The sequence below is a fragment of the Lepidochelys kempii genome, chromosome 7 (genome assembly GCF_965140285.1).
Source record: "Lepidochelys kempii isolate rLepKem1 chromosome 7, rLepKem1.hap1, whole genome shotgun sequence".
Lineage (NCBI taxonomy): Eukaryota > Metazoa > Chordata > Testudines > Cheloniidae > Lepidochelys > Lepidochelys kempii.
The window spans coordinates 94,646,967-94,671,228 of NC_136386.1; the positions used below are offsets into that span (position 1 = coordinate 94,646,967).

At 38.7% G+C, this 24,262-nt stretch overlaps 1 protein-coding gene across 8 annotated transcripts in view; it reads right to left on the reverse strand.

The window, feature by feature from the left end:
* Positions 1–2,326: 2,326 nt before the first annotated feature.
* LOC140914913 (uncharacterized) overlaps positions 2,327–24,262 on the reverse strand; it is a 31,954-nt gene continuing 10,018 nt past the window's right edge. For 3 of the 8 annotated variants that reach the window (XM_073353936.1, XM_073353932.1, XM_073353934.2), the window contains 10 exons: positions 16,949–17,024; positions 15,203–15,334; positions 14,254–14,377; positions 12,162–12,222; positions 12,011–12,057; positions 11,493–11,568; positions 8,219–8,320; positions 6,377–7,297; positions 5,410–5,520; positions 2,327–3,075 (listed from right to left, as the gene is read on the reverse strand). In XM_073353936.1, coding sequence (XP_073210037.1) covers positions 2,760–3,075; positions 5,410–5,520; positions 6,377–7,297; positions 8,219–8,320; positions 11,493–11,568; positions 12,011–12,057; positions 12,162–12,222; positions 14,254–14,377; positions 15,203–15,274 — 1,830 coding nt within the window. In that variant the 5' untranslated portion in view covers positions 15,275–15,334; positions 16,949–17,024 and the 3' untranslated portion in view covers positions 2,327–2,759. Of the gene's footprint in view, positions 3,076–5,409; positions 5,521–6,376; positions 7,298–8,218; positions 8,321–11,492; positions 11,569–12,010; positions 12,058–12,161; positions 12,223–14,253; positions 14,378–15,202; positions 15,335–16,948; positions 17,025–21,709; positions 21,733–22,613; positions 22,816–22,838; positions 22,896–24,262 lie in introns of those variants that run through there. The other 5 variants (XM_073353930.1, XM_073353931.2, XM_073353935.2 and 2 more) reach the window with 4 other exon arrangements.

Below are 24,262 nucleotides of genomic sequence, written 5' to 3' on the forward strand. Positions count from 1 at the left end.
GAACAAAAACATTGACAGTTTGTCAATGACAAATTTCAATTCTGCAGTTTAAAATGACTTTTTGTTTAGAAATATAAGCTAATTAGACTGAAAAAAGTTAAAAAATGTTGAAATTGAAACAGTGTGTTTCAAAATCAATCAAAACAAAATGTTTTGATTGACCCAAAGTGAAATTTTGTTCGGTTTTCTATTTGAGATTTTGACTTTTTGTCCTGATTCAGGATGGGATGAATTTTCAACTCTCAAAAATATTTGAGGTATGGGAAAACCATTTGCCACCCAGCTCTAGTTAAAATAGTCATTGTCAAGCTAAGCTACACTGCTACGTCAGAAACACAGGAGCATAAAACCAGAGAATGTTCATCTGCAACAGAATAATCTGAAATGCTAACACATTTTTCTACAGTAGAAGTTGCAGGATGTTTGAGCAGATGTTGTAGAAATCTGTAATGCATTTGAATTTATACAAAAGTTACTCTTAGGGCTTGGCTACACTTACATTTTATAGTACTCTAACTTGCTGGCTCAGGGGTGTGAAAAATCACCCCCCTGAGCACAGCAAGTCAGAGCGCTCCCAGCGCTCAAAGCTAATCCCCTCGTGGAGGTGGATTACCAGGAGGTCTGGGAGAGCTCTCTCCACCGCTTGCATGCAACCATTCTCTCACACTTCAAAGCGCTCCTGCAAAGTTTCCAGCGTAGCCATGCCCTTAGATTCTTGGAATTTTCATAATAAAGTTCCAGGTCAGTGGGAGCTGCTAGATCAGAGGTAGGCAAACTATGGTCCGTGGGCCACATCCAGCCCACGGTACCGTCCTGCCCGGCAATTGAGCTCCCGGCTGTGGAGGCTAGACCCTGGCCGCTCCCCTGTTGTCCCCCTCCCCCTCAGCTCGCCATGCTGCCAATGCTCTGGGGACAAGGAGCAGGGGTGGTTGGATAGGTGTGGGAGTGCTGGGGGGGCCTCTCGGGGTATGGATAGGGGTTGGGGCAGTCGGGGACAGGGAGCAGGGTGGGTAGGATAGGCGGTTAGGGGCAGGGGACCCTGGGAGGGGGCGGTCAGGGGCTAAGGAGCAGGGCGGGTTGGATGGGTCAGGAGTTCTGAGGGGGGCTGTCAGGGGGTGAGAGCCAGGCAGTGGGAAGTGGGAGGGGGCGAGGGCCAGGCTGTTTGGGGAGGCACAGCCTTCCCTACCTGGCCCCCCCATAGTTTCGGAACCCCCATGTGGCCCTCTGGCCAAAAAGTTTGCCCACCCCTGTGCTAGATGCTTAGCACTTTTGAAAATCTGAACACTTGTTTAGGTACCTCACTATGGATTTAGGAAGATCTTATTTTTTTAAAAAATGTTGACCTGGAAGTGCTGGGCAAGAGCACTGCTGTTTGAGAACCTTCCTTTGGACTAAACTGCATGGTGTGTATATAAGTGCTGATGCAGTGGGTTTACAGCTATTCCACCTGTAAACCACTTTTCTCTCTTTATACTAGCTTTTAACTGCAGGGTTATAGGCACTGAATATTTACCAGAACTGGAAGGCTGATTAACGGGGGTTAATCAGTCACTCTCTGCTGCATTACTCTCTGGAGAGCTGCCAGCAGACCAAATGAGATGGTGATCCAGAGTAGGCTGCTCTGGCGCACACATGGATGAACCTAGGGTTACCTTTACCTGTAGATTCTAGCTACTGCTCTGCTGTGTTGCTGAGGAAAGCCAGTGGAAAGTGTAGTAGAATTGGAGATTGGAGGTAGACTGGACTGACATGTAAAAGTGTGCACACACACCTCCACCCCAAGGGACCTGGTCAGCTGGAACAGGGATTCTGGTGATATGGGCGAGATCACTCTGCTACATTGCTGGCAGAAGCTAGTGGAAGATAATGATGATATGCATCTGGCACTGGACTGACAAATGCATTGTCTGTGGGAGCAGGAAGGAATGCAGATTCGGTTCAGGATCCTCAGGCTGCCTAAGAGCAAGGTCAACAAGTTATTACTGAAAATCCAATTAATCTGAAGTTGTCAGCAATTCGTGAGAGAAAATTCTCACACGTAAAGCTTTGTGGTGTGAAGAGCAGTGATCCTAGGCCTGCTCTTTTGGATGGAGGTACAGAACACTGGAGTTCAGCAGAGTAGACTGAATTCAACAGTGGGAGAAAGAGGAGAGGAAAAAGCCCAAACTGTGGCCAAATGAGCCCATCATATACATAAGTCATGCCCAAATCACTGTATGCTTATGCATGAGAAATGCCTACTAAAATTAATAGGAGATATATGCCACTACTAAAAAAATAGGTTAACATTAAGAAATCCAGGATATCACCAAACAATTCAATCAAGTTGACATTACTTTCCGCTTTATTAATTTTCATAGTAAGTTTTCTATCATTTCAAATGCTAGTCTAGTTTATGATGCAGATTTTTAGGTTTTATTACAAGTTTTGCATCCTGAAATTATTTGCATTTAAAGAAAGTTAAACAAAAACACAACCACTGTCAGCTGTTTACTTTAGGATATAGGATTCCAATTTCACTAGAAACAAGGACTATTTTAATTTCCCATGTATTGAGGATTTGTCTCCAAATATACTTAACACACACTATTTCATAAATGTAAAGAACCACACGTCAGTAGAAACTAGTCTTACAGTAGAGACAAGTTCTCTTAACATTGAAACTTGAATTTTCTAATTCGTAAAAAAAAAACCTTGGTCCACATACAAAGTAAAATGGGTAAATACAGGTTTAATCAGAGCAAATGCTTTCTTTTTATTCAGTTCCAGTTGTAGCGCTCTCTTGGAGGTAAATCATAATGTGTTCTCTCCTCCTCTTCAGGTCTGTAATCTAATGGCAAACCATAATTGTAATCAACTGTTACAATGGGTAATCTTTTGCCTTGCTCCATATCTCTTGTAAATTCACCTTGAAAAGGTTTCCTTTCATAATCAGTTGAATCATCTTCCTGGTGTATGGATGAGGACAGATGCATTGTGCGTGAAGAATATGGCGCAAATCTGTTTTTCCCCCCTCTGTTAAATTCATCTGAAGGACGTGTTCTCCTATTATCTTCAGGACAGCTAGGCCGATTACTATAATAAAACCAAATATTAACTGTACAATTCTTAGATATACAATATTTCAATAACGATAATTGGCATTAAATTCTAAAATGGTGTACCTTTGAAAAGAAATTATAGGTAAGTAATTTACCCTTTAGTACACTGGAAATGGAAAAAGTCATCTAGCTCCAAATTCTTGCCTTTTAATGCTTCATCTTAATACTACATTGCAACTTCATTACTCTCCTCAATACCCTTCTTCGTTCTTAGAGACAAATTTACCTGTGTTAACTTATTCGTATTTGTAATATTTGCCTTCTTTTGAATTAAGTTGACTACCCTTTCTGTAAGGTAGTTCTACCAGGAGTTCCCTATTAATAGTTCCTTCAATTTTGGATCATGTTTCTAGTTTTAAGCCCCTAAATAATGTGGGGAAAAAAATCAACATCCACTTTATCTTTCCTTTGGAATACATAATAGTAGCACTGTACTGCATGTTCTCTATTACAATAATATTGTTCCTATGATATGTTGACTTAGGATCTAATAAGTACCATATGGCATATATTATAAGGGTGTGTACACACACAAACATTGCTTTGTATTCTATCTCTCTGGTCACAAAAAATTTGTAATGGTGAGAATAAATAACCACTGGAACAATTTATCAAGGGTTGTGATGGATTTTCTATCACTGACAACGTTTAAATCAAAATTGGATGTTTTTCTAAAAGATACGGTCTAGGAATTATTTTGGGGGCATTCTATTGCCTGCAAGGGCATCAAACTAGATGATCACAATACTCCCTTTTGGCCTTGGAATCTATGAATTTAGCATATATACCATATCTTGGCTCCCAGGGTAAGTTATAGTATTTCATATTTACCTTCTTTGTACTACATTTGCCACCTCTTATCCAATTACCTACATCAGAGGTTCTCAAACTGTGTCATAGCATGGACTACATTTTTAAATAGAGAAACTGCCTTGTGAAACACCTCCCTCATATTCACATAGAACACCACCCCCTGTCCTATTCATGATTACATCATCCCAATTGTTCACATGAAAAAGTAATATGAATTCAGTGTAACTTTTGCAGCATTTAATGCAATGTAGCAACTAGAAACAAAGAGGATGGCCAGCACTCCAACAACCACATTTAGGAACCACTGATTTAATCAATCCAAATATTTTTGTATCTGGTTTCACTGTCTCTCATAATTTTGCTCATTTTCAGGTTCAGTATCACCTGCAGATTTTGAGAATTCTGGTTCTAATCCTGTAAAATACTTAACGCAAGTGAATAATTTCATCAACTGGTGTTAATGTTAGTTAGAGAATTAGAACTGAGAATTATGAGGGACTATGAAACCAGATTCACAAGATTTGGATTGTTTAGGTCAGTCATGTCCTAACTGGTCCTTGGAATGCAGTGTTCTCTGTTTCTAACTAGCTAGTTTGCAAGTTTGGGACTTTTTGGTCTCAATATCACACATTCAAATCACGTACACAAATGAAAAAAAGTCTTCTATCAGATTCTAAATAGCTTTCATGGTCTGGTCCAACTCTCAGAAAGTCAATGGAAAGACTCCTACTGATTTTTCTGGTGTTTGGATTGGGCCCTCAGTGCCGATTTGAGCTGTGTGCTATATGACAGCAGGATGGAAGAACTTTGAAGAAGAATATATCCCAAGTTTTTATTTTGCTTTAAGAATGAGTTCACCATGTAGGGAGTGTTAAATAATTTCTAGTTAAAAATATGATTGCATTAATGAGCATCAGTGTTATGAAAAACATAGGTTTCAGAGTAACAGCCGTGTTAGTCTGTATTTGCAAAAAGAAAAGGAGTACTTGTGGCACCTTAGAGACTAACCAATTTATTTTGCTGCACATTAAACTCAGGATTTTGTTTTTTGCCAATTAATTTGATGCCTGTAATAAAAAAAAAACAACAGACATATGGCATAAGACCACATATAAGCTTTTGTTCCTTTACAATGGAATGATTTGTGAAAACCATGCTACCAGGATAAGGATTTCCCAGTGATAGCCAGAGTACGTACTTCAAAATCCTGATTTTCAGACCCATGTGCAACTTTACTGTCTCTGGTATCTAAAATTCCGGTAACAAGCACTGTATATTATAACAACTCCTCCATTATCAGATATAATTATACACATGTATGAATTTCATAATACATTTCCATTATATATTGCTTATATTGCAGTTTAGCGAGAACAAATATCTAGTTTGACAACTGCACATCCAATTTAAATTTCTATGGTCATGGTGGCAAAGGGATGGTAATGTGTAGACGAGTACGTAGATTGATATGCAATATATGAATGCTGATATTTACCTGTAACTTCTACTGAAATCATCATTATCAGATCCGTAATCTCTGTGACGTGAAGGAGAAGAAGAAAAGTGAGGTTCTGGTAAATTTTCATGGGAGGAAAATGACCGATTTCTGAAAGAAACGAAGAAAGTACATGTTAAGAAAGACAAGTGTGTAAAATAATTCAGTAATTCTAGTGAAAGTTCTTTTAGATTTTTTTTAAAAAAGTAACCAAAATTAGTTAGCATGAAAGGAATGTCTTAGTTATATAAGTGAGAGTATAATAATATTATTTTAGCAATATCAAAATTATAAAGTCTCAGAAGAATGCTCTAATATCCCTGATCATTTAAATTGTGTAAAACAAAAGTGAAGGACAGAAATAAGTCTTTTAAATTATAGCACTCCCAAATACTTAAATAAATTTTTAAATAAATATAAAAAGTATAAAGAATATTGCTGCAAATTTTATGTCAAAGGTTTTACTTTTGAACCCAACAGCTGTATTAACAAGGTGCATATTTGTTTTAGAGAGTTTTCAAGGATTTACAGTTCTTAAATGAGAGGTTTGCTAGTAGACATTACTTATGAAATAAGCAACTGAAATCCAACACTTCCTCACTCCTTTGCTGATTACCTCAACTTGGTTAAAGGGATTAACATTACCTTCAGTCCTGAGGACTGATTTTCAGATGCAAACCTCTTCAGTATAAAATGAAGTGAGATGCAGCATTTTGTCTCAAGGTGATTCTGAGGAGTTACTGGAAATGTGCTTTAATTTTAATTCTACTCTCTAATTTAAGAAAGTACAGAAATACTCTGGAGATCAGTTTCCCAACCTCAGGGCCTGATTCTGCAAACCATTACATGAGTAAAAGGAGGAAAAAAACCTAATTGCTCGTTATCCCAAAAATGTCATATAATAATATACTGAGGAACAACACTTGCTACTCCCTAAATCTGCTATAACAGCAAAACAATACTTCACCTGTCTGAACACCATTCACGTGGCAAGTCGTCATGGTCATGAAAAGGTTGCAGTCTTTGTCCATGCCCCTTATTAACAAAATCAAAATCTTTCAACTGTGTCTGTTCCTGCAAGTCATCATAACCTTGATTGTCATGAAAAGGTCTGCGCCTTTGTCCAGGACCCCTATTATCAAAATCTTTCAATTGCATCTCTGTTTGTAAGTCATTGTGAGGCTGATGGTCATGAAAAGGTCTCAACCTATGCCCACGGCCCTTGTTAACAAATTCAAAATCTCCCAACTGCATTTGTGGTTGTAAGTCATCATGCGTTTGGTAGTCGTGAAAAGGTCTCAGCCTTTGCCCAGGCCCCTTGTTGATGAAATCTAAATCCTTCAACTGCATCTGTGCCTGAAATTCATCATGAGATTGGTGATCATGGAAAAGCCTTCGCCTCTGCCCACGGCCTCTGTTAACAAAGTCAAAATCTTTCAGCTGCATGTCATCCTGTAAGTCACTGTGAGATGGCTGATCAGGAAAGGGTCTCTGCCTTTGTCCACGGCCTCTATTAACATACTCAAAGTCTCTTGACTGCACGTCTCCCTGTAAGTCATCATGAAATTGGTGGCCATGAAAAGGTCTCAGTCTTTGTCCAGGCCCCTTGTTACTGAAATCTAGATCCTTCAGCTGCATGTCGTCTTGATAGTCATCATAAAACTGGTGGTCAGGAAAAGGTCTTCGCCTTTGTCCGGGTCCCCTGTTGTAGTCCCAATCTCTCATTTGCATTGGCGCTTGTAAATCATCCTGAGATTGGTGGTCATGAAATGGTCTTCGTCTTTGTCCCGGTCCCTTGTTAATGAAATCAAAATCTCTCAACTGTATCTGTCCTTGTAAATCATTGTGAGAGTGGTCATCGTCATAAATTCTTAATCTTTTCCCCGGCCTGTGAAGAAAATTAGTATTTTTAAACAGCTTATTTGTATTTATGTTATAAATATTTCAAGTTAGCCATCCAAACAAAGTAGCATTTTTTAAACTATTCAGGACTGAGAAAAGACATTATCACTCAAATATAAAGATACTAAAATATTAACAGTCTAAACTATCTAATTGTAGTATATATTATATGTATTCTATAACCTTGTCTCTTTCACCAACAGAAGTTGACCCAATAAAAAGATATTACTTCACCTCAACCACCTTGTCTTTCTAATTATATTATAAAACATATTCTATTGTCAAGACCGGGGTTCTCAAACTGGGGGTCGTGACCCTTCAGGGGGCTGCAAGGTTATTACATGGGAGGTCACGAGCTGCCAGCCTCCATTCCCAAACCCTGTTTTGTCTCCAGCATTTGTAATAGTGTTAAATGGAAAAAAAAAGTGGTTTTAATTTATAAGGGAGGGGTCACACTCAGAGGCCTGCTGTGTGAAAGGGGGTCACAATACAAAAATTTGAGAACCACTGGTCAAGACTGTGAAAACCACTATAATTCCATATCACTTTTTTCAGAGACAAGCAAACCCAAAATAACCCCATAGAAAACTAACAAGAAAATTCATACACAAACTACTGTACTAGAATGTTATCGAGGAACAGGAGATACAATACATGTCTCTTCCAAAACCAAAGGATAAAAACTTTTACCACATAAAAATTGCCCCAGTGAATCCAAAGTACTTGTAACGGAAGAGATCCTGTCCTAGTATTCTCTTGCTTTATCTTTTTATCACAACCTTAATTTAATTTAAAATAGGTATACTGAATTACTAGTACTGAAAATAGAACAGAATACCAATGTAACTATTCCAATAGTTATCTTTCACAGTACACTTTTTAAAAATGTAATATTTTTGCCAATTACCCAGGAAAATCTTCATTTGGGAACCTATCTACAGGTCCTTCCATTACATTTGGTGGGGGTATAATATCTTCATCAGGATCCCATACATCCATTCCAAGATTACTAGGGAAAATAAAAGCATTTAATGTAAAATTTCCTTTATTAAAAATACTGTTGAAAGAAAGTATGTACATTTTTTTTCCAGTTGTGGAAATAAACTGGCATTATGGGAGTGCTGGAAAGCTAGGGAATCATAAAAGTGTAGGACTGGAAGGGACCTCAAGAGGTCATCTAGTCCAGTCCCCTGCGCTCAAGACAGGACTATGTGTACATCTGGGAGAAATTCAGTTTATTTTTTTCTGAGGAGGCTGATAGAAAAAGGCAAAGAAAATATACTTCACTGACATACAATATGACTCGTTGACCGTTGGGACAAAGCCCCATGGTTATTTGCAAAATTGTCCCTCAACTACATCACCCCTTCCCATATGAAAGTATGATACAAGCCATTACCCTCTGATCCCACTGAGGGTTACCAAAAGAAACTACACCATTCGCTCAAGAAACTCCCTCAAAAAGCACAAGAACAAATCCGCACAGACACACCCCTGGAACCCAGACCTGGGGTATTCTATCTGCTACCCAACATCCATAAACCTGAAAATCCTGGACGCGCCATCATCTCAGGCATTGGCACCCTGACAGCAGGATTGTCTGGCTATGTGGACTCCCTCCTCAGGCCCTACACTACCAGCACTCCTAGCTATCTTTGAGACACCACTGACTTCCTGAGGAAACTACAATCCATTGGTGATCTTCCTGAAAACACCATCCTGGCCACTATGGATGTAGAAGCCCTCTACACCAACATTCCACACAAAGATGGACTACAAGCCATCAGGAACAGTATCCTCGATAATGTCACGGCAAACCTGGTAGCTGAACTTTGTCCTCACCCATAACTATTTCACATTTGGGGATAATGTATACCTTCAAATCAGCGGCACTGCCATGGGTACCCACATGGCCCCACAGTATGCCAACATTTTTATGGCTGACTTAGAACAACGCTTCCTCAGCTCTCATCCCCTAATGCCCCTACTCTACTTGCGCTACATTGATGACATCTTCATCGTCTGGACCCATGGAAAAGAAGCCCTTGAGGAATGCCACCATGATTTCTACAATTTCCATCCCACCATCAAACTCAGCCTGGATCAGTCCACACAATAGATCCACTTCCTGGATGCTATGGTGCTAATAAGCGATGGTCACATAAACACCACCCTATACCGGAAACCTACTGACTGCTATGCCTACCTACATGCCTCCAGCTTTCATCAAGACCACACCACATGATCCATTGTCTACAGTCAAGCTCTACAATACAACTGCATTTGCTCCAACTCCTCAGACAGAGACAAACACCTACAAGATCTCTATCAAGCGTTCTTAGAACTACAATACCCACCTGCTGAAGTGAAGAAACAGACTGACAGAGCCAGAAGAGTCCCCAGAAGTTACCTACTACAGGACAGGCCCAACAAAGAAAATAACAGTATGTCACTAGCCATCACCTTCAGCCCCCAACTAAAACCTCTCCAACGCATCAAGGATCCACAACCTATCCTGAAGGACGACCCATCACCCTCACAGATATTGGGAGACAGGCCAGTCCTTGCTTACAGACAGCCCCCCAACCTGAAGCAAATACTCACCAGCAACCACACAACAGAACCACTAACCCAGGATCCTATCCTTGCAACAAAGCCTGTTGCCAACTGTGTCCACATATCTATTCAGGTGACACCATCATAGGGCCTAATCACATCAGCCACAATATCAGAGGCTCGTTCACCTGCACATCTATCGATGTGATATATGCCATCATGTGCCAGCAATGCCCCTCTGCCATGTATATTGGCCAAACTGGACAGTCTCTACGTAAAAAAATAAATGGACACAAATCAGATGTCAAGAATTACAACATTCAAAAACCAGTCGGAGAACACTTCAATCTCTCTGGTCACTCGATTACAGACCTAAAAGTGGCAATACTTCAATAGAAAAACTTCAAAAACAGACTCCAATGAGAGACTGCTGAAGTGGAATTAATTTGCAAACTGGCTACAATTAACTTAGGCTTGACTAGAGACTGGGAGTGGATGGGTCATTGCACAAAGTAAAACTATTTCCCCATGTTTATTTCCCCACCCCCCCCACTGTTCCTCAGACGTTCTTGTCAACTGGTGGAAATGGCCCACCTTGATTATCACTACAAAAGGTTCCCCTCCTGCTAGTAATAGCTCACCTTACCTGATCACTCTCATTACAGTGTGTATGGTAACACCCATTGTTTCATGTTCTCTGTGTATATAAATCTCCCCACTGTATTTTCCACTGAATGCATCCGATGAAGTGAGCTGTAGCTCACGAAAGTTTATGCTCAAATAAATTTGTTAGTCTACAAGGTGCCACAAGTACTCCTTTTCTTTTTAGTACAGAAAAGTTTCCCTATTTACATTCTCATAATACAGGAACAAGGGACATTCAGTGAAACTGACAGGCCAAAAAATATAATTAAAAAACCAAGAGAGCTTACAACTTCACTGCTACAATGATATCAAAAAGGCAAAAGAGTTTTTGGAGAACAGATGGATTAGAAAGACATCTACAGTTACATTAGATTGGATTTGTTTAAAATAAGGAATATAAATCCTCTTGCTTCAAGGCATAAGTCTGCTACTGACAGATGGGCTAGGAAGAATCTTCCCTTCCGGGCCCAGTCTGCTGCAGGGTCTATTGCATCTTCCACTGAAATACCTGGTACTGGCCACTGATAGAAACAAGAGAGCAGGCTAGATAGACCACAGGTCTGCTCTGGAATGGCAATTCCCTAGACAGCATATCCGGAAAAGTTAACAGATCCAGACTCTGGCAGGCTAAGAGGAGAGAGTGAATTCCAGAGTTAAGGGGCCCCTCACCAATAATTTTTTGCCAGCTGCTCCTTCCCATTTATAACTCTGCTGAATGCACCTAAGGAAGTAGGACACAACAACAGAAGAATTTAATAAGAAAAATCAACTTTAAAAGAGAACCCTTTGCATGATGTACATTTATAAGATAAACCTAAGGGGAAAATTACACTTCATACCATTCATAACAGAAGTCTTCAAAGATAAGCACTGATTGTGTAATAGGACAAGAGGCAACATTTTAAATATGACCCAAGCATTGACAATGCAAGGAACTGCATTTGACAACTTCAATTATGTAATTAAAAGCCTTTGCCTACCTTCTCATTGGCTGAGTTCTGAGATCTGTTAGGTATACAAGACCGTCCATACGATGACCTCTAGCATCACCAAAAGCTGAAGAAAATTGTAAAAAGATTAGCGGGTGCAGTTAAACATGCTTGGAACACAACTCCATATAATGTGGTCAGTCAGGGCTCCATGTAAACCGTGGCACAGTGAACCTGAAGTAAGTTCACTATTGATTCCTGTGACTCAGTTTTAAATTGCAGCAGACTGACATTTTTGCAGTAAACTGTTTTCCAACTGTAACTATTGCAGTTGTTACTATGATTGCACCAATACACAGAAACCTTCAAAACCTATAATTGGGTTGGAGAGAGGGAACTGTCCTCTTGATGTGGTTCAGATCTGATGGTACTCAAATACTGCCAGGCATGGAAGCAGCAGGAAGATGGATTAATCTGTGGGAACCTGTGCAGGAGTTAAGTATGAGGTAGCTGTCACAGAACCACTGTAGACACAGAGCCTCATGTTCTGTTCAAGTTTTACGAAATACCTTGAATTGCTGTCTCTGGATCCCAACCTTCAACATCAATAAGGTATCTGACAAAAAACATGGCTGAATTATTATAAAGGTATATATTATCACTGATATAAACATACTATTCTAATTTAAAAAATTATCTGAATTTTCATGTAATACTTGCCTACACATAAGGTAGCCAGTTCTATTAATTCCATTGGTACAATGAACTCCAATGAGTTTATCTATTACAAAGGAAAAAAGTGTGAAAAAATGAAAATACCAAAAAATAATGAGTGCAAAACAGAAGCCATTTATTGTTTACACTAAAACAGTTTCAGTGAGCATGTTTGCTGTTTGAAAAATTATTACTATTAAGCCTGTACACATCAGGATATATATCCAGAATTTATGTTCTTCCTGCTGGATTTGTAGCAGCAGTTAACTCAATGCTTCCCACTTCCCAACCTAAACTAGTCCAGGCAGGGCACAGAAAAAAGAAAGAGAAAACTGGTGATAAGAAAAGCTGCCTGACTAGATAACCATCAACCATACTGTGATAACGAAACTGAATAAAGTGACTAGAACAAAACATGACTGACTTTGAGGGCAAGTTTAAACAGCCACCAAACTTACTTTCACAAGGAGTTCACTTACAGATTCTCCTGAACCCTTCCAAAAGCAAAAACACTGAAGTCAGCCTGGCAGCCTACTGGTAATGAAATGCACTACTAGAGGGATCCAAGTACGCGGGTCTAAATTTGGCCCATTACTCCTGGGATGGCAGATGCCTGAGGTATTGCGGAGGCAGTGCATTTAGCTTCTTGCTTTGTATTGCCATCTCTAGTCAAACTTTGGAGAAAGCTGTGTCTCTTGATCCAGCTGCAAACTAGGAAGTTGGGGTTCTGACCAACATTCAGAACAAAACACTCCGACCCAAAGGGCCCCAAAAGGAATGCCTTTGTCACATCTAAATCATTAGATTATGCAGGACAGAAACTCCCTACACTTCAGTTCATAAGCCAAAAACAGCAACCAAGGAGCCAGAACATTAACTAAAGGGATAAGAAAGAACCATCTCAGAATATCGTTCTTTTCCAACACTTCAAATTTGGGCTCTGGTATCTGAGATTTACATCCACCTGCAAACTGGCTATCCACAACAGAAGCATACATCTTATCTGAGGCAGAGCAGTACAATGAGGTAGAGCAACTTTGGCAATGGAAATTTTCTGACACAAACCATTACAGAGCTATCACAGTAAGAAACCAGGAGGGGCTCAACAGAGCAGTCTCCTGAGTCAGGCACACAGCTGAATGACTCTCAGCTGCCAGTAAAGATTTGTTCCAAAAGATGCTGAACGGAGTTGTGCAAGAGCCTGCAGTACTAAGGGAAAGATAAAAAGAGATATACATGTAGGTTGTAGCAGGATGTGTGCAAAGAGTTCTTCCATGCATACAGCTGTCACACCAGCCTGGGGAGAACTGTGCAACAGCTCTGCACAAACACTATGTAAACTCCCAATCACCTCTATAACTGTATCATGCTCTTAAAGAATTACTAGCTTCATGAGAGCAAAGGAGTATCCAGCTACCATCAAAATATCTTAACATGATGCCCCGTAGCTACTAAACTTTATAACCAATTAGCTAAATGACATCTTCATGCTCTTGAGCTATGTCCTTGACTCCTAATTCAGAGAACTCAAGGTCACACTACTAAGTGGTTCTGCTATGAAGCAGAGGGTGGAGATCAGACAGGAGGCTATCACATTACATGCCTTCAACAGGGTAAGGCTACCTTATAGATCACAATGAAAGAAGAAAAAGTATGATCAGAAAATCCTTGATTGTGTCCAATTACAAAAACACAGAAAGTGTTATGAAAAGTATTATTTCTTATACACAGAACTATGCCAGTGGCTCTCAAGCTGTGGTCTGTGAATCAGCAGTGATCCATGAATTGCCTGCTGGTCACATGGTACTAGCTCTCCTTGTTCCCAGCAGGCACATCACATTAAATACAGCTAAAAACATGACACTATTAGGAAGGCTGTCCGTGTAATAAATGCTGTAGCTGATATGAGCATTTTGGAGTGGCAAAAGGGATAGGAGATGGTCCATGAGATTATGAAGTTACAAAACTGGATCACACTATGAAAAAGTTTGAGAAACCTGACCTGTAGAAGTGAATATCTATTGTGATTAATAAATCACACATTGAAGATTTAAGTAACATTTTGGTCTTTTATAGCATTAAAAATGCTGTTAATTACCATTTCCTGCATTTTCCCAAAGGAACTTTCTGACCCATTTTTTGAATTGTAGAATAGTAGCATTATCGGGGACTTCAAGTCCAACAGTATACAGTTTCTTATACTGCACACTTTTAGGTAAATCCTAGCAACAACAAGGAGAAAAAAACAGCAACAATCATTAGTCATTAAAATCTTGTACCACCATAAAACTTATAAACAATATATTAAAAAAAAAACAGATGCAAGTCACTTGTTCAAATCAATCAGTAGTGATTGAAAATGATCATTACATAGTTATATTAGAAAAACTGTACTCACAAAAACTGCCATAGCAAATTGACTCTTCCCAACAAAAGGGCTACCTCAAGCAAAGAGATCTAGGTTTGTAATGGAGACTGAACTTTCAATACCCTTTCAATACCTCCTGGTTACAGTAGATGCACGCTGGTGGGATTGACTAAGGAAGCTTGTACTGCCATTCAAATCCTCTTCATGAAGAGCACATTAAAAGGATACTCGCAATTACAATGTAAATTTTTTTTTAAATCAGTGTAGAGTTAACCTGTGGAATCCATTCATACAGCATAATAGTGAAAGAAATATTATATTTTTAAAAAGATTTAGATATAGCATCTGTCTTCAGGGCGGGGCCATGTCTTTCTGTGTGTTTGTGCCAACATAGTAGTCTTAATCAGTGAATCTGGGAACTACAGTACTATAAATAAATATAATGATCAAATGCTAGTAAAGTTCCTGAATGAAGCCATAAGTGAACGCTAGCTGAGGTTAAGATGTTATTTCCTTCATGATACAATTCTGCATAAACTTCTGCTGGAAACACGACACCAGATTAGATGGTTCACTTGTCTGTTCCAACATAACAATTTCTAGATTGACATTAAATAACACAAGATAAAAGGTAGCAGTAATTGTGCATTTAATTCTGCTATTACTCCTTTACTATTACCTTAACTTCATAATACCGTGTGGTGTATGTTAAGTCAATAATTAATCCAAGTTCCACATTTAGGGCTTTCATTGCAGCAATCAGGTCTTTGGGTGTAAATTTCTGGGTTGGAGTAAGTCTCTGGTTAATTGCCTGTGATGAAAAAGGAAAATGAAGACTGTGTTTTACAAATTCCAATAAAAATAGAAACATCTGCCTCTTATAAAATGAATCAAGAACAAGAAGAAACATAGGCATTCAATGTATTGTGTGGATTCAAAAACTACATTGAGATGGAACTGATGACCCAAAATAAGTTAATGATTTTATTGTATGATATGATGACAACAGATAACATGGATAAGGCAGGCTATCATATGGCAGCAGCTCCAGCGCAATAAGCACTAATTTCATATCAAGAAAAAAGTCTTGCACAATGAAGAATGAATATAACAATTTAAAGTAATTCCTTGAACACATACAAATTTAACATTGATGTCAATAAGCAAAACAAAATACAAAAATCTTACCCACTTGCTCTGCAAAAAATCCCAAACAACTGGTCTATTCTACATAAAAACTAGGGAGCTCTGATAGGATAGCTTACTGGCTTCCTTCTCTTCCCACAAATGTTGGGGATACTTATTTTTCCCTGCCTGTTTGCTTTCTCCTCTGTCACTCATGTTATTGGATGCAACATAAATTTGTCATTTAGCATTAAGATAATTTTTTCCTATATATTTGAAGCAAGGTCTTTATCAGGATTGAAGTGAGTGTAAGAAGAATGTAGACAGCAGCAAAAAATTCTCTAATGAGCATCAGGGCCAGGCAAAGTATCAGGAAGCCTAAACAGCTCCATGACAGCTTCCAGTCTCTGCTTTGACCAGCATAAGCTCAGCAAAACAGAGAATCTGGCCAACCATGTGAAACAGATTAAGATGGAATTTACATACAAGATGCTGTCTACATACCATTAGAGAGCATTTAAAACGTTTCTTTAAAATATACTTCTTTTGTCCATTTCTGTGCAATTTACAGGAACAGGATACGGAGACATACATTTATAGTCACCATTTCAAAAGTGGTCCAGTGACCACTATCCTTTAATGCGTGATCATCATGTATGTGAAATTAATTTCTGCTTTATGTCAAATGGACAGTTATCCACATCACAAAAATCACCACCACAAGTAGGACTCTTGTTACAGCAGTTTCAGAAGATGCAAAAGACTGGGCTCAAGCCTGAACTGACGCACTCCAGAAGCACTAAATTCTGTAATTTAAAATGATTAAATGAATGGTGCAGATTAGCTGGTGAAAACAACGAGGAGTCCTTTGTGGCACCTTTGAGACGAACAAATTTATTTGGGCATAAGCTTTTGTGGGCTAGAACCCACTTCATCAGATGCATGGAGGGGAAAATAGTGGAGAGGGTATAAATACATGAAAAGATGGGAGTTGTCTTACCAAGCGTGAGGTCAGCCTAATGAGACTGGTTGAGAAAGTCATGATGTATAAGAGATAAGTAAACATACTCAGTAACACCAAGTACCAGTCTACACAAGAAAAGCGAATAGCATCTTTAGTTTATGGAAAGCTCATTGGAAAAGGACTGAATGTGCTAAATACTAATTTTAATAGAAAAATAATTTCTGTAATTTTTCACCTTGAATCTGTTCTGCAGTTCGCATATGAATGTGAATGCTATTTTCCATAATTCTTCACACTGCAATTAATACAGACTGACAAACAGCACTTTATACATACCCCTTTCAAAGGCACTTTGAAAGCAATGAATCTTGTTCCTGGTATAGGCTGTCCAACTGGTGTCAAAGTCCGCCATCTTTTATGAAAAAAAAAAATTGTATTTTTTTCTGAATACTTGAAGGATAAAATACTTTTCAAACTATACTAATTTGATACAGGACACCTGAAGTTTCATATAAAACAGCTATTTCTGTAATAAAGTTTATTCTTCTTTGGAGTAAGCTTTAAGTAAGTAAGTAACAAAAGCACAAAAAAACCCTGCTCTTTTTGGTCTCAGGATAAATTTCAAGCTACATTAAATGTCTTATAAACAGCAGACTTTGCTGCTCCCACATCACCCCAATCAGAAAGATGTAAATAGCATCCTAGTCTCCCTGATGGATCATACAGCTACTTGCTTGACATGTCAAGGGCCAGATTTCCCAAAAAACTTCAGAACCAAGCAGCAGTCCTAACTGGGCATCTAAGTGAAGTGGTCAGGTTTTCTAAGTGCTTACCTGGCTACTTTATTAAGGTGCCTAAATAGAAACTGAACTCTTCTGAAAAATCTGCCTTATTTCAGCAGGAGGAGATATTTTGATTTAAATAAATCCAAAATAAATAGTATTAGCTAGCATGACTATTGAAACATTACTATTGTTTTTTTTCAATATTACACATTTGAATAATGTTAATAAATTACTGGGGGGAGGGGGGGCGAGAATTCATTTATTCCACAGCCAGAAGGGACCACTGTCATCATCTAGTCTAGCGGTTCTCAAACTGTGGGTCGTGACCCCAAAGTGGGTCGTGACTCAATTTTAATGGGGTCACCAGGGCCAGCATTAGACTTACTGTGACCCAGGGCTGAAGCTGAAGCCTGAGGTCCACCCCCACCTGGGGCAATGGGGTTTGAGCTCCAGCTCCCTCTCCCCCGACCTGGGGCGGCAGGGCTTGGCCTGAGGCCCTCTTTCCCTCCACCCGCCCCAACAGGGTGGCAGGGCTTGGGCTCTGCCCCCCCGCCCCTCCAGGTCATGTAGTAACTTTCTTGTCAGAAGGAGGGTCGCACTGCAATGAAGTTTGAGAACCCCTGATTTAGTCTGATGTCCTGTATAACACAGGCCACATAATTTCCCCAATTTTATTCCTAGACTATATCTTTTAGAAAAACATCCAATATTGATGTAAAAGTTGCCAATGACAAAGAATCCACCATGAGCCTTCATAATGGGGAAAGGTGCCTACAATGCTGGACGAACATAAGTAGAGTATTATTTAGGTGAGTCAGAATATAGAATTAGCATTTCTCAGAGCACAAAGATTCTTCCATTATTCAGCACAGCTACACAAATTATATGGAGAGATCGCTGGCCCTCCATAACTAAGTCTGCAACCAGGTTTCCATTATAAGACCAATCTTCACTGATCTTCTAACAAAGCACAAGAAAAATATTTTCTAGTCATAGTTTTTGTGATCACTGTTAGTATACAATGGGATTTTGTCCATAAATTTCAAGTAATTAAATGAAATGGTTCTGAAGTTACAAGTTAAAAATTAGTCCTTTGCACATGTTGCCAAAATGCTAACTGTGTACTACATATGCACCTGGGTCTCAGTGACTTATAAATTAAACTGTATCCCCTGAACCCATCAAGGAGCAATTCTACATTATTTTAATATGGAAGCTCATGACATGTTACAGGACTTGTTAAAATTTACACAGGAAGTTTGGGGCAGGAAACAGAATATATTTATCTAAGGTAGCAAATCTGCTAAACCACAGATCTCTGTATCTGATGCTTACTGATCTGTAGAATAGGGCCACTCAAGTTTATCTAGTTTTGTCAATTGTTTTAAAATCTACAGAGGAAAAGTCAGATATAAGCATAGTCTGTTTTACAGAAGGGTAAATAGGCACAAAATACTGTGGGATGGACTTTAGGCCAGCAGAGGAAAGAAAAAGCTTGTCCTCTTTAAGGATTGCTGCACTATGCACCCCTGGGCTTGAGGGCAGGAGATAGAGGGCCTCTGTGGCTAACTGTTTGGGCAGCAGCATATAAGTTTACTGCCTCCCATGTACTCAAGGGAAGATCTATAAGCCCTTCCCCATGCCCAAGGGTGATATTATGCACTATGAAGAAAAACTGACTGATTTGCCTGAATGGCACTGCAGTGGGATTGGCTAGGCCATTGCCTGAAAGCCTGGATCTGTTGTGTGAAATCGGGCAAGTGAGTTATTTTTCTCACACAATCTGTAATGTGGTACCCTCTTTGCAAGGAGCTTTGTGAGCTACAGATGAAAATACACTATATAATTGCAAAGCATTTTTATTAGACATTTTTCATGTTTAGGGCAGCGGGAAGTTCAAGGACCTGGCTGGGAGGCAAGGTTTATCTAATGCAATATACATGGGCCTAGCAGATAGAGACACAAATGGAAAACCTGGTTCTAATATTAATTTTCCATGTGATCTTGAACAATGGAGGGCTTGTATCAATTAAGGAAACTTGCTAATTATATTAGTGTAAACTTCCCTTATCTAGACAAATCCTTAATTTTTCTGAGCAATAATTTTACAATCTGTAAAATGGGTGTAGTGATAGTTACCCACTTCCTAAAAGTGTTACAAAGTCCACTTAAATGTGTGTAAAGTGCTAAGAGTAAAGTATTAAAGATATACTGTCACTTTATTCTTATTATTTAACATTTACATTGCAGTAGCACTTAAAGGCCAAGGAGGTTGGGGCTCCATTGTGCTACTTAAAAATGTGGTCAGTTTCTGAAATGTGATCAGTTTCAAAATGAGTTAAGTTTCAGTTACAAAACATGTCCCTGGGTATCCACTGCTAATTTTTGGTGGTTTTAATATTATTTTCCTATTTTTAAAAATGTTTTTCTCCCCCCCGTTGCTGTGCTGAAGATCCACACAAACGAAAGAAACAAACAAACTATCCCCAAGGTGCATTTGACAGCACTATCTCAAAGCCCCAAATAAGTGGTTACTTTTTATTGTAGTTTTTAAGTGTCCTCTAAAGTTTTGTAGTAGCAGAGCTGAGAATAGAACAAAGGAGATCAGCCTTGCAACACTGTATTCATTACTTTAATTCATGTGGCCTCCAGGGTGTCACAACCACACTGGAAACTCCTGAAAGTGCTTGTAAGGTTTAAACTTTTGAAGTCCAGCAAATTACACTAAAGTGCTTCACAGTGCTCCCAATATTCAAAGCCAGTAGAAATGGAGCAGAAAAAAGGCCAAAGCCTACTGGTCATGTACACCCTAATGTCCTAGACAACAGACTGAGCACAGAAACTTAAAAATTCCTACTTTTTGTGTGTGAAAATGCTTTCAATGATCACTACTTCAAAACTACTGAACCAATTTCCTTCAAACGCAGTTTTCTCCTTAGATCTCATTAACAGCCATAAAACAACACAATCTTGAAGGAAATTGATCTAGTCTCTATGTTTGTGCAAAACCTGTGCTCAGAACATATAGGGAAAGTACATATTTTACACATAATGAACTAATAAATATCTGAATGAATTCCGCTGAAACTTGCCGAAACACTCTCTTCTGGGTAAAGATCAAGTACAGAAAAATTTCCAGTCCCCAATTAATTGGTTTGAGTAAGTTATAAGCAACTTAAGTAGGGGGTTTAAAGAAAGTTGCATTTCAACCTACCATTCTCACTATAATAAAATGGCACACACACAAAAAAAAATCACCTAGATTCTACCTAACAGTTCTAATAAATGTGCCTTATACGATGCACTAAAAAGTTGATAAGTATCTGGCTAGTATAATTTATTTTGGAAAAGGAGGAGAAAAAAAAGATTGAGAGACACCCAAAGTCAAATTATGTCAAGTATGTGATCATAGAAGTCACAAAAATCTGGTTGTCATCATAAATTTGGAAACAACAAAAGACAATATCCTTTGCAGGCAGTTAAGAGAGTTAGGACTTTTTTTAAAAACAAACAAACAAACTTGTGTACAGTAAGCATTTCAGAGGTAAAGGCTTGTAAACAACAAAATATTTGTAGGGAGTTAAAATGTGATTTGTAAAATTTCTTTTCACATTTTAATGTAACCAACACTGATCTCAGCATTAGAAAAATTGGATTTCATCGGATACGAATTTTCATTTTGTTTATAAAGGCCATTGTACATTAAAAGAGTATATTGATTAGTGTTCTGTAAGGCCAAAATATATTTTTAAATAGTTTGAAAACTGGAGAGTTTGTTTGTGGAATTGGACACACAGGAGTTGTTAGATGTGCAACAGTATTTATTTTTAACTGGACTAATTGCCTAACCCACAGCTATTATTTTCACAGAAGCATTCTACTGCATGCTCACCTGTGCACTTATTGAAAATTTAACCCTCAGCTTCCTGCTGCACTGAATTTACCAGTTAGTTACAGAGATCTGTTTATTGACAACAGTAGATTTAATCTTTATTTTTAATTAATCAAGAGCAAATATTGGACTGTTGCATCACTAAATGGATCAGACAAACTGCTGTCTGACTACAAGGGAGAATGTTATTTACACACAAATATATCAATAAGTAAATTTAAAAAGGTAGTTTAATGAGATTTTAGTCACTGATCAAAAACTTTCTGCTGGACTCCACTGTACACGATAGTGTCCTATTTATTGGTAGCCTCTGCACACATTTCTAAAGCACCCAAAGCAATAACCAAGAAGGGCTGAACATGGGCACTTCTGTGGTCACCTATGTGAAAAAGGGGACAATGAGGGACCTACTTACCCTACCTATTCATGTTGAGATGGCATTAGAGGATAAATTAAAAACAAACAATAAAACCCCCAGATCCCTCTGTCTTCTGGAAATGGGGTGAACATGGGAAGGAAAAACTATGAAAACCCAAGATTAGGGCTTCTAGGAACTACAGTAATATAAACAGTACTAATGAACAGAATGACACAGCAATTTCTGAGACACCAATACTGACAGATAGTTCATATACAGCAGTTTATTATAAAGTTCAAAACAGCTTCAGCTTCCTCCAAGACCACATTTGTCAAGTAATCCTTCTTTCAATTATTTTGGAAAACCAAACTACATTAAACAAGTTACATATGTAATATATAATTATCATATAAGTTCACTGGCACAATAGGTCAGTTGTGGTCTATCAACCTAACAACCATCCCTTTCATCATTAAAAATTGTTGCAGCATAAGCAGTGGGCTAACCTGAAATGGTCCAAGCCCATATTTTGTATTTTTGAAGTTACTGATATAGATAAAAATAAGGACTTACACCTTCAACATTAGATATGTGTGTGCGCGCGCACTGATTCGTTGAAAACCAGTTTTGCTAGATAACAGCACCTAAACCATGCCTTGAACATAGTCCAGTTGCATTTACTATTTCCAGAGCATTCTAAAGAGCTTAAGTAGTGCATGACATGCAACATGATTCCATACCAGAACAGATGCAGAGTGGTAACCCTTTTTGTGTGTTTGTGAAAAATGTGTTTAGATTAAAAATCAAGTTATCTTGCAGTCCAAGCGTTATAAGGTAATATACACTGTTTATCCTTCTAGTTCCGTATGTTCTCATAAGGGATTAAAATGCATTTTAAAAGCTTTAACTTTTCAATCTCTGTGTAACAGGGCACACATTTTTAAGGGTAGGAGGAAAAGAAAATACCATTGCCAATCAGCCATTGTTTTCATTCTTCTTACCCAGCTTGCAAAATGGTTGCAAAATTCAACAACCGAGGTAGAAAAATCTATTCAGCTGCCCTATTGCAAGATGACTGATGAAAATGAAAAGTTTGGTATTTTACTTCCAAGTTTAAAAAAAAATGAAAAATTACTTGCTTTGGACAAACGGAATTTTGCAAAATTGTTTAGTTTGCTGTCAAATTCTTACTCAAAGCATTCTTTATTCAACCTACTTCTGGCACCTTCAAAACAGTACGGCGTTAATCTACAAAACAAGAGTAACAAGAAATTAATACTTTTTAGCCTTGTGCAGATGTGTTACAATGTGGAAAAGTTTTGCAAAACAGGCACAGAAAAGCTGTGTGCCAATTTAATACAGGTGTAGAAAAGCTCAGTGTCTAACTCTGAATCCAGATTTTCTCATTAAAAACCGTAAAAGCTATGTTGGTAAAACAAATTGCATAGAATTCTGGGTATTTAAAATTGAAAAATGTGAAAAGTGTTTATTTGGAGGGGCGAACAAGTCAATTAGCAGCACTGAAGCTGACCCCAGGGTGGTACCAAGGCGTCTAGTTCTTAAGCCACCTGCAGACAGAGTATCTCCCAGACAACTCAAGATGTAGCTTGATGACACGACAGCTACTTGGATTCTGTGAGGCTTTCGGTCAGTATCTCAACTGTTAAAATCACAGGAGTCTTCCTGCTTTGCAAAGAATGGTTTAAATAAATACATGGAAACAGATTTAGCATGTCCTGTTTTAAAAACATGTTGTCCACTATTTCCTAATTCACCCCTCATGAATGAAGAAATGGAGTTTGAGTAGGGGCATTTCTCAATGAAAACCACTTAACTTCACGCTCATTTTATCATTTATTTTACAATGTATGACTGACACTTCAGAAGAAGTAGAACACATTAGCTGGCCCCAGGAGCTCATCTTCTAAGTTAGAGGTAACATAAGAGTTATTACAACAGATGATGGGGACAGGAAGAACAATAATTCAAAACAGGCATGTTTCGTAGGTCTCATTAGCTTCAAGGATTTTCGCCTTTTGTTATTTTATCGTCATTTGGCAGAACAGGATCACGAGTACATAAAAGTAGAGCAAGGGTAGTTCTAACAGGAAAAAGGTGAGAGAGAAATTCAAGGAGAGGTCAAAAATACTGGGACTGATCAGCTTAGAAAAGAAAAAAAACTAAGGGGGGATATGATAAAGGTCAGTAAAATCATGACTGGTGTGCAGAAAGCGAATAGGGTAGTATTATTTTCCCCTTCACATAACACAGAAACTACAGTAGAACCTCGAAGATACAAACACCAGTTACAGACTGACCAGTTAACTGAACCCCATGTGAAAACAGAAGTAAGCAATCAGGCAGCAGTGGAGACCAAACAAACACACAAACAAACCAGGAAATACTGTACTGTGCCTATATTGCATCTTAAAGATAGGCACATCTGGGCTGCCTGTCCCCCATCCCCACCTTGCCACATGGGGCACAGCTGGCAAGAGCAACCCTGGAGTCTTGCTGCTTTCCTGTAAGTCATGGACGAAGTCCTCTCCCCTGCCAAGAGGGACAAGCTTGCATGCTCAGTCTGAGCCTGGGAAAGAAACTTCCTGAGCTCCTGC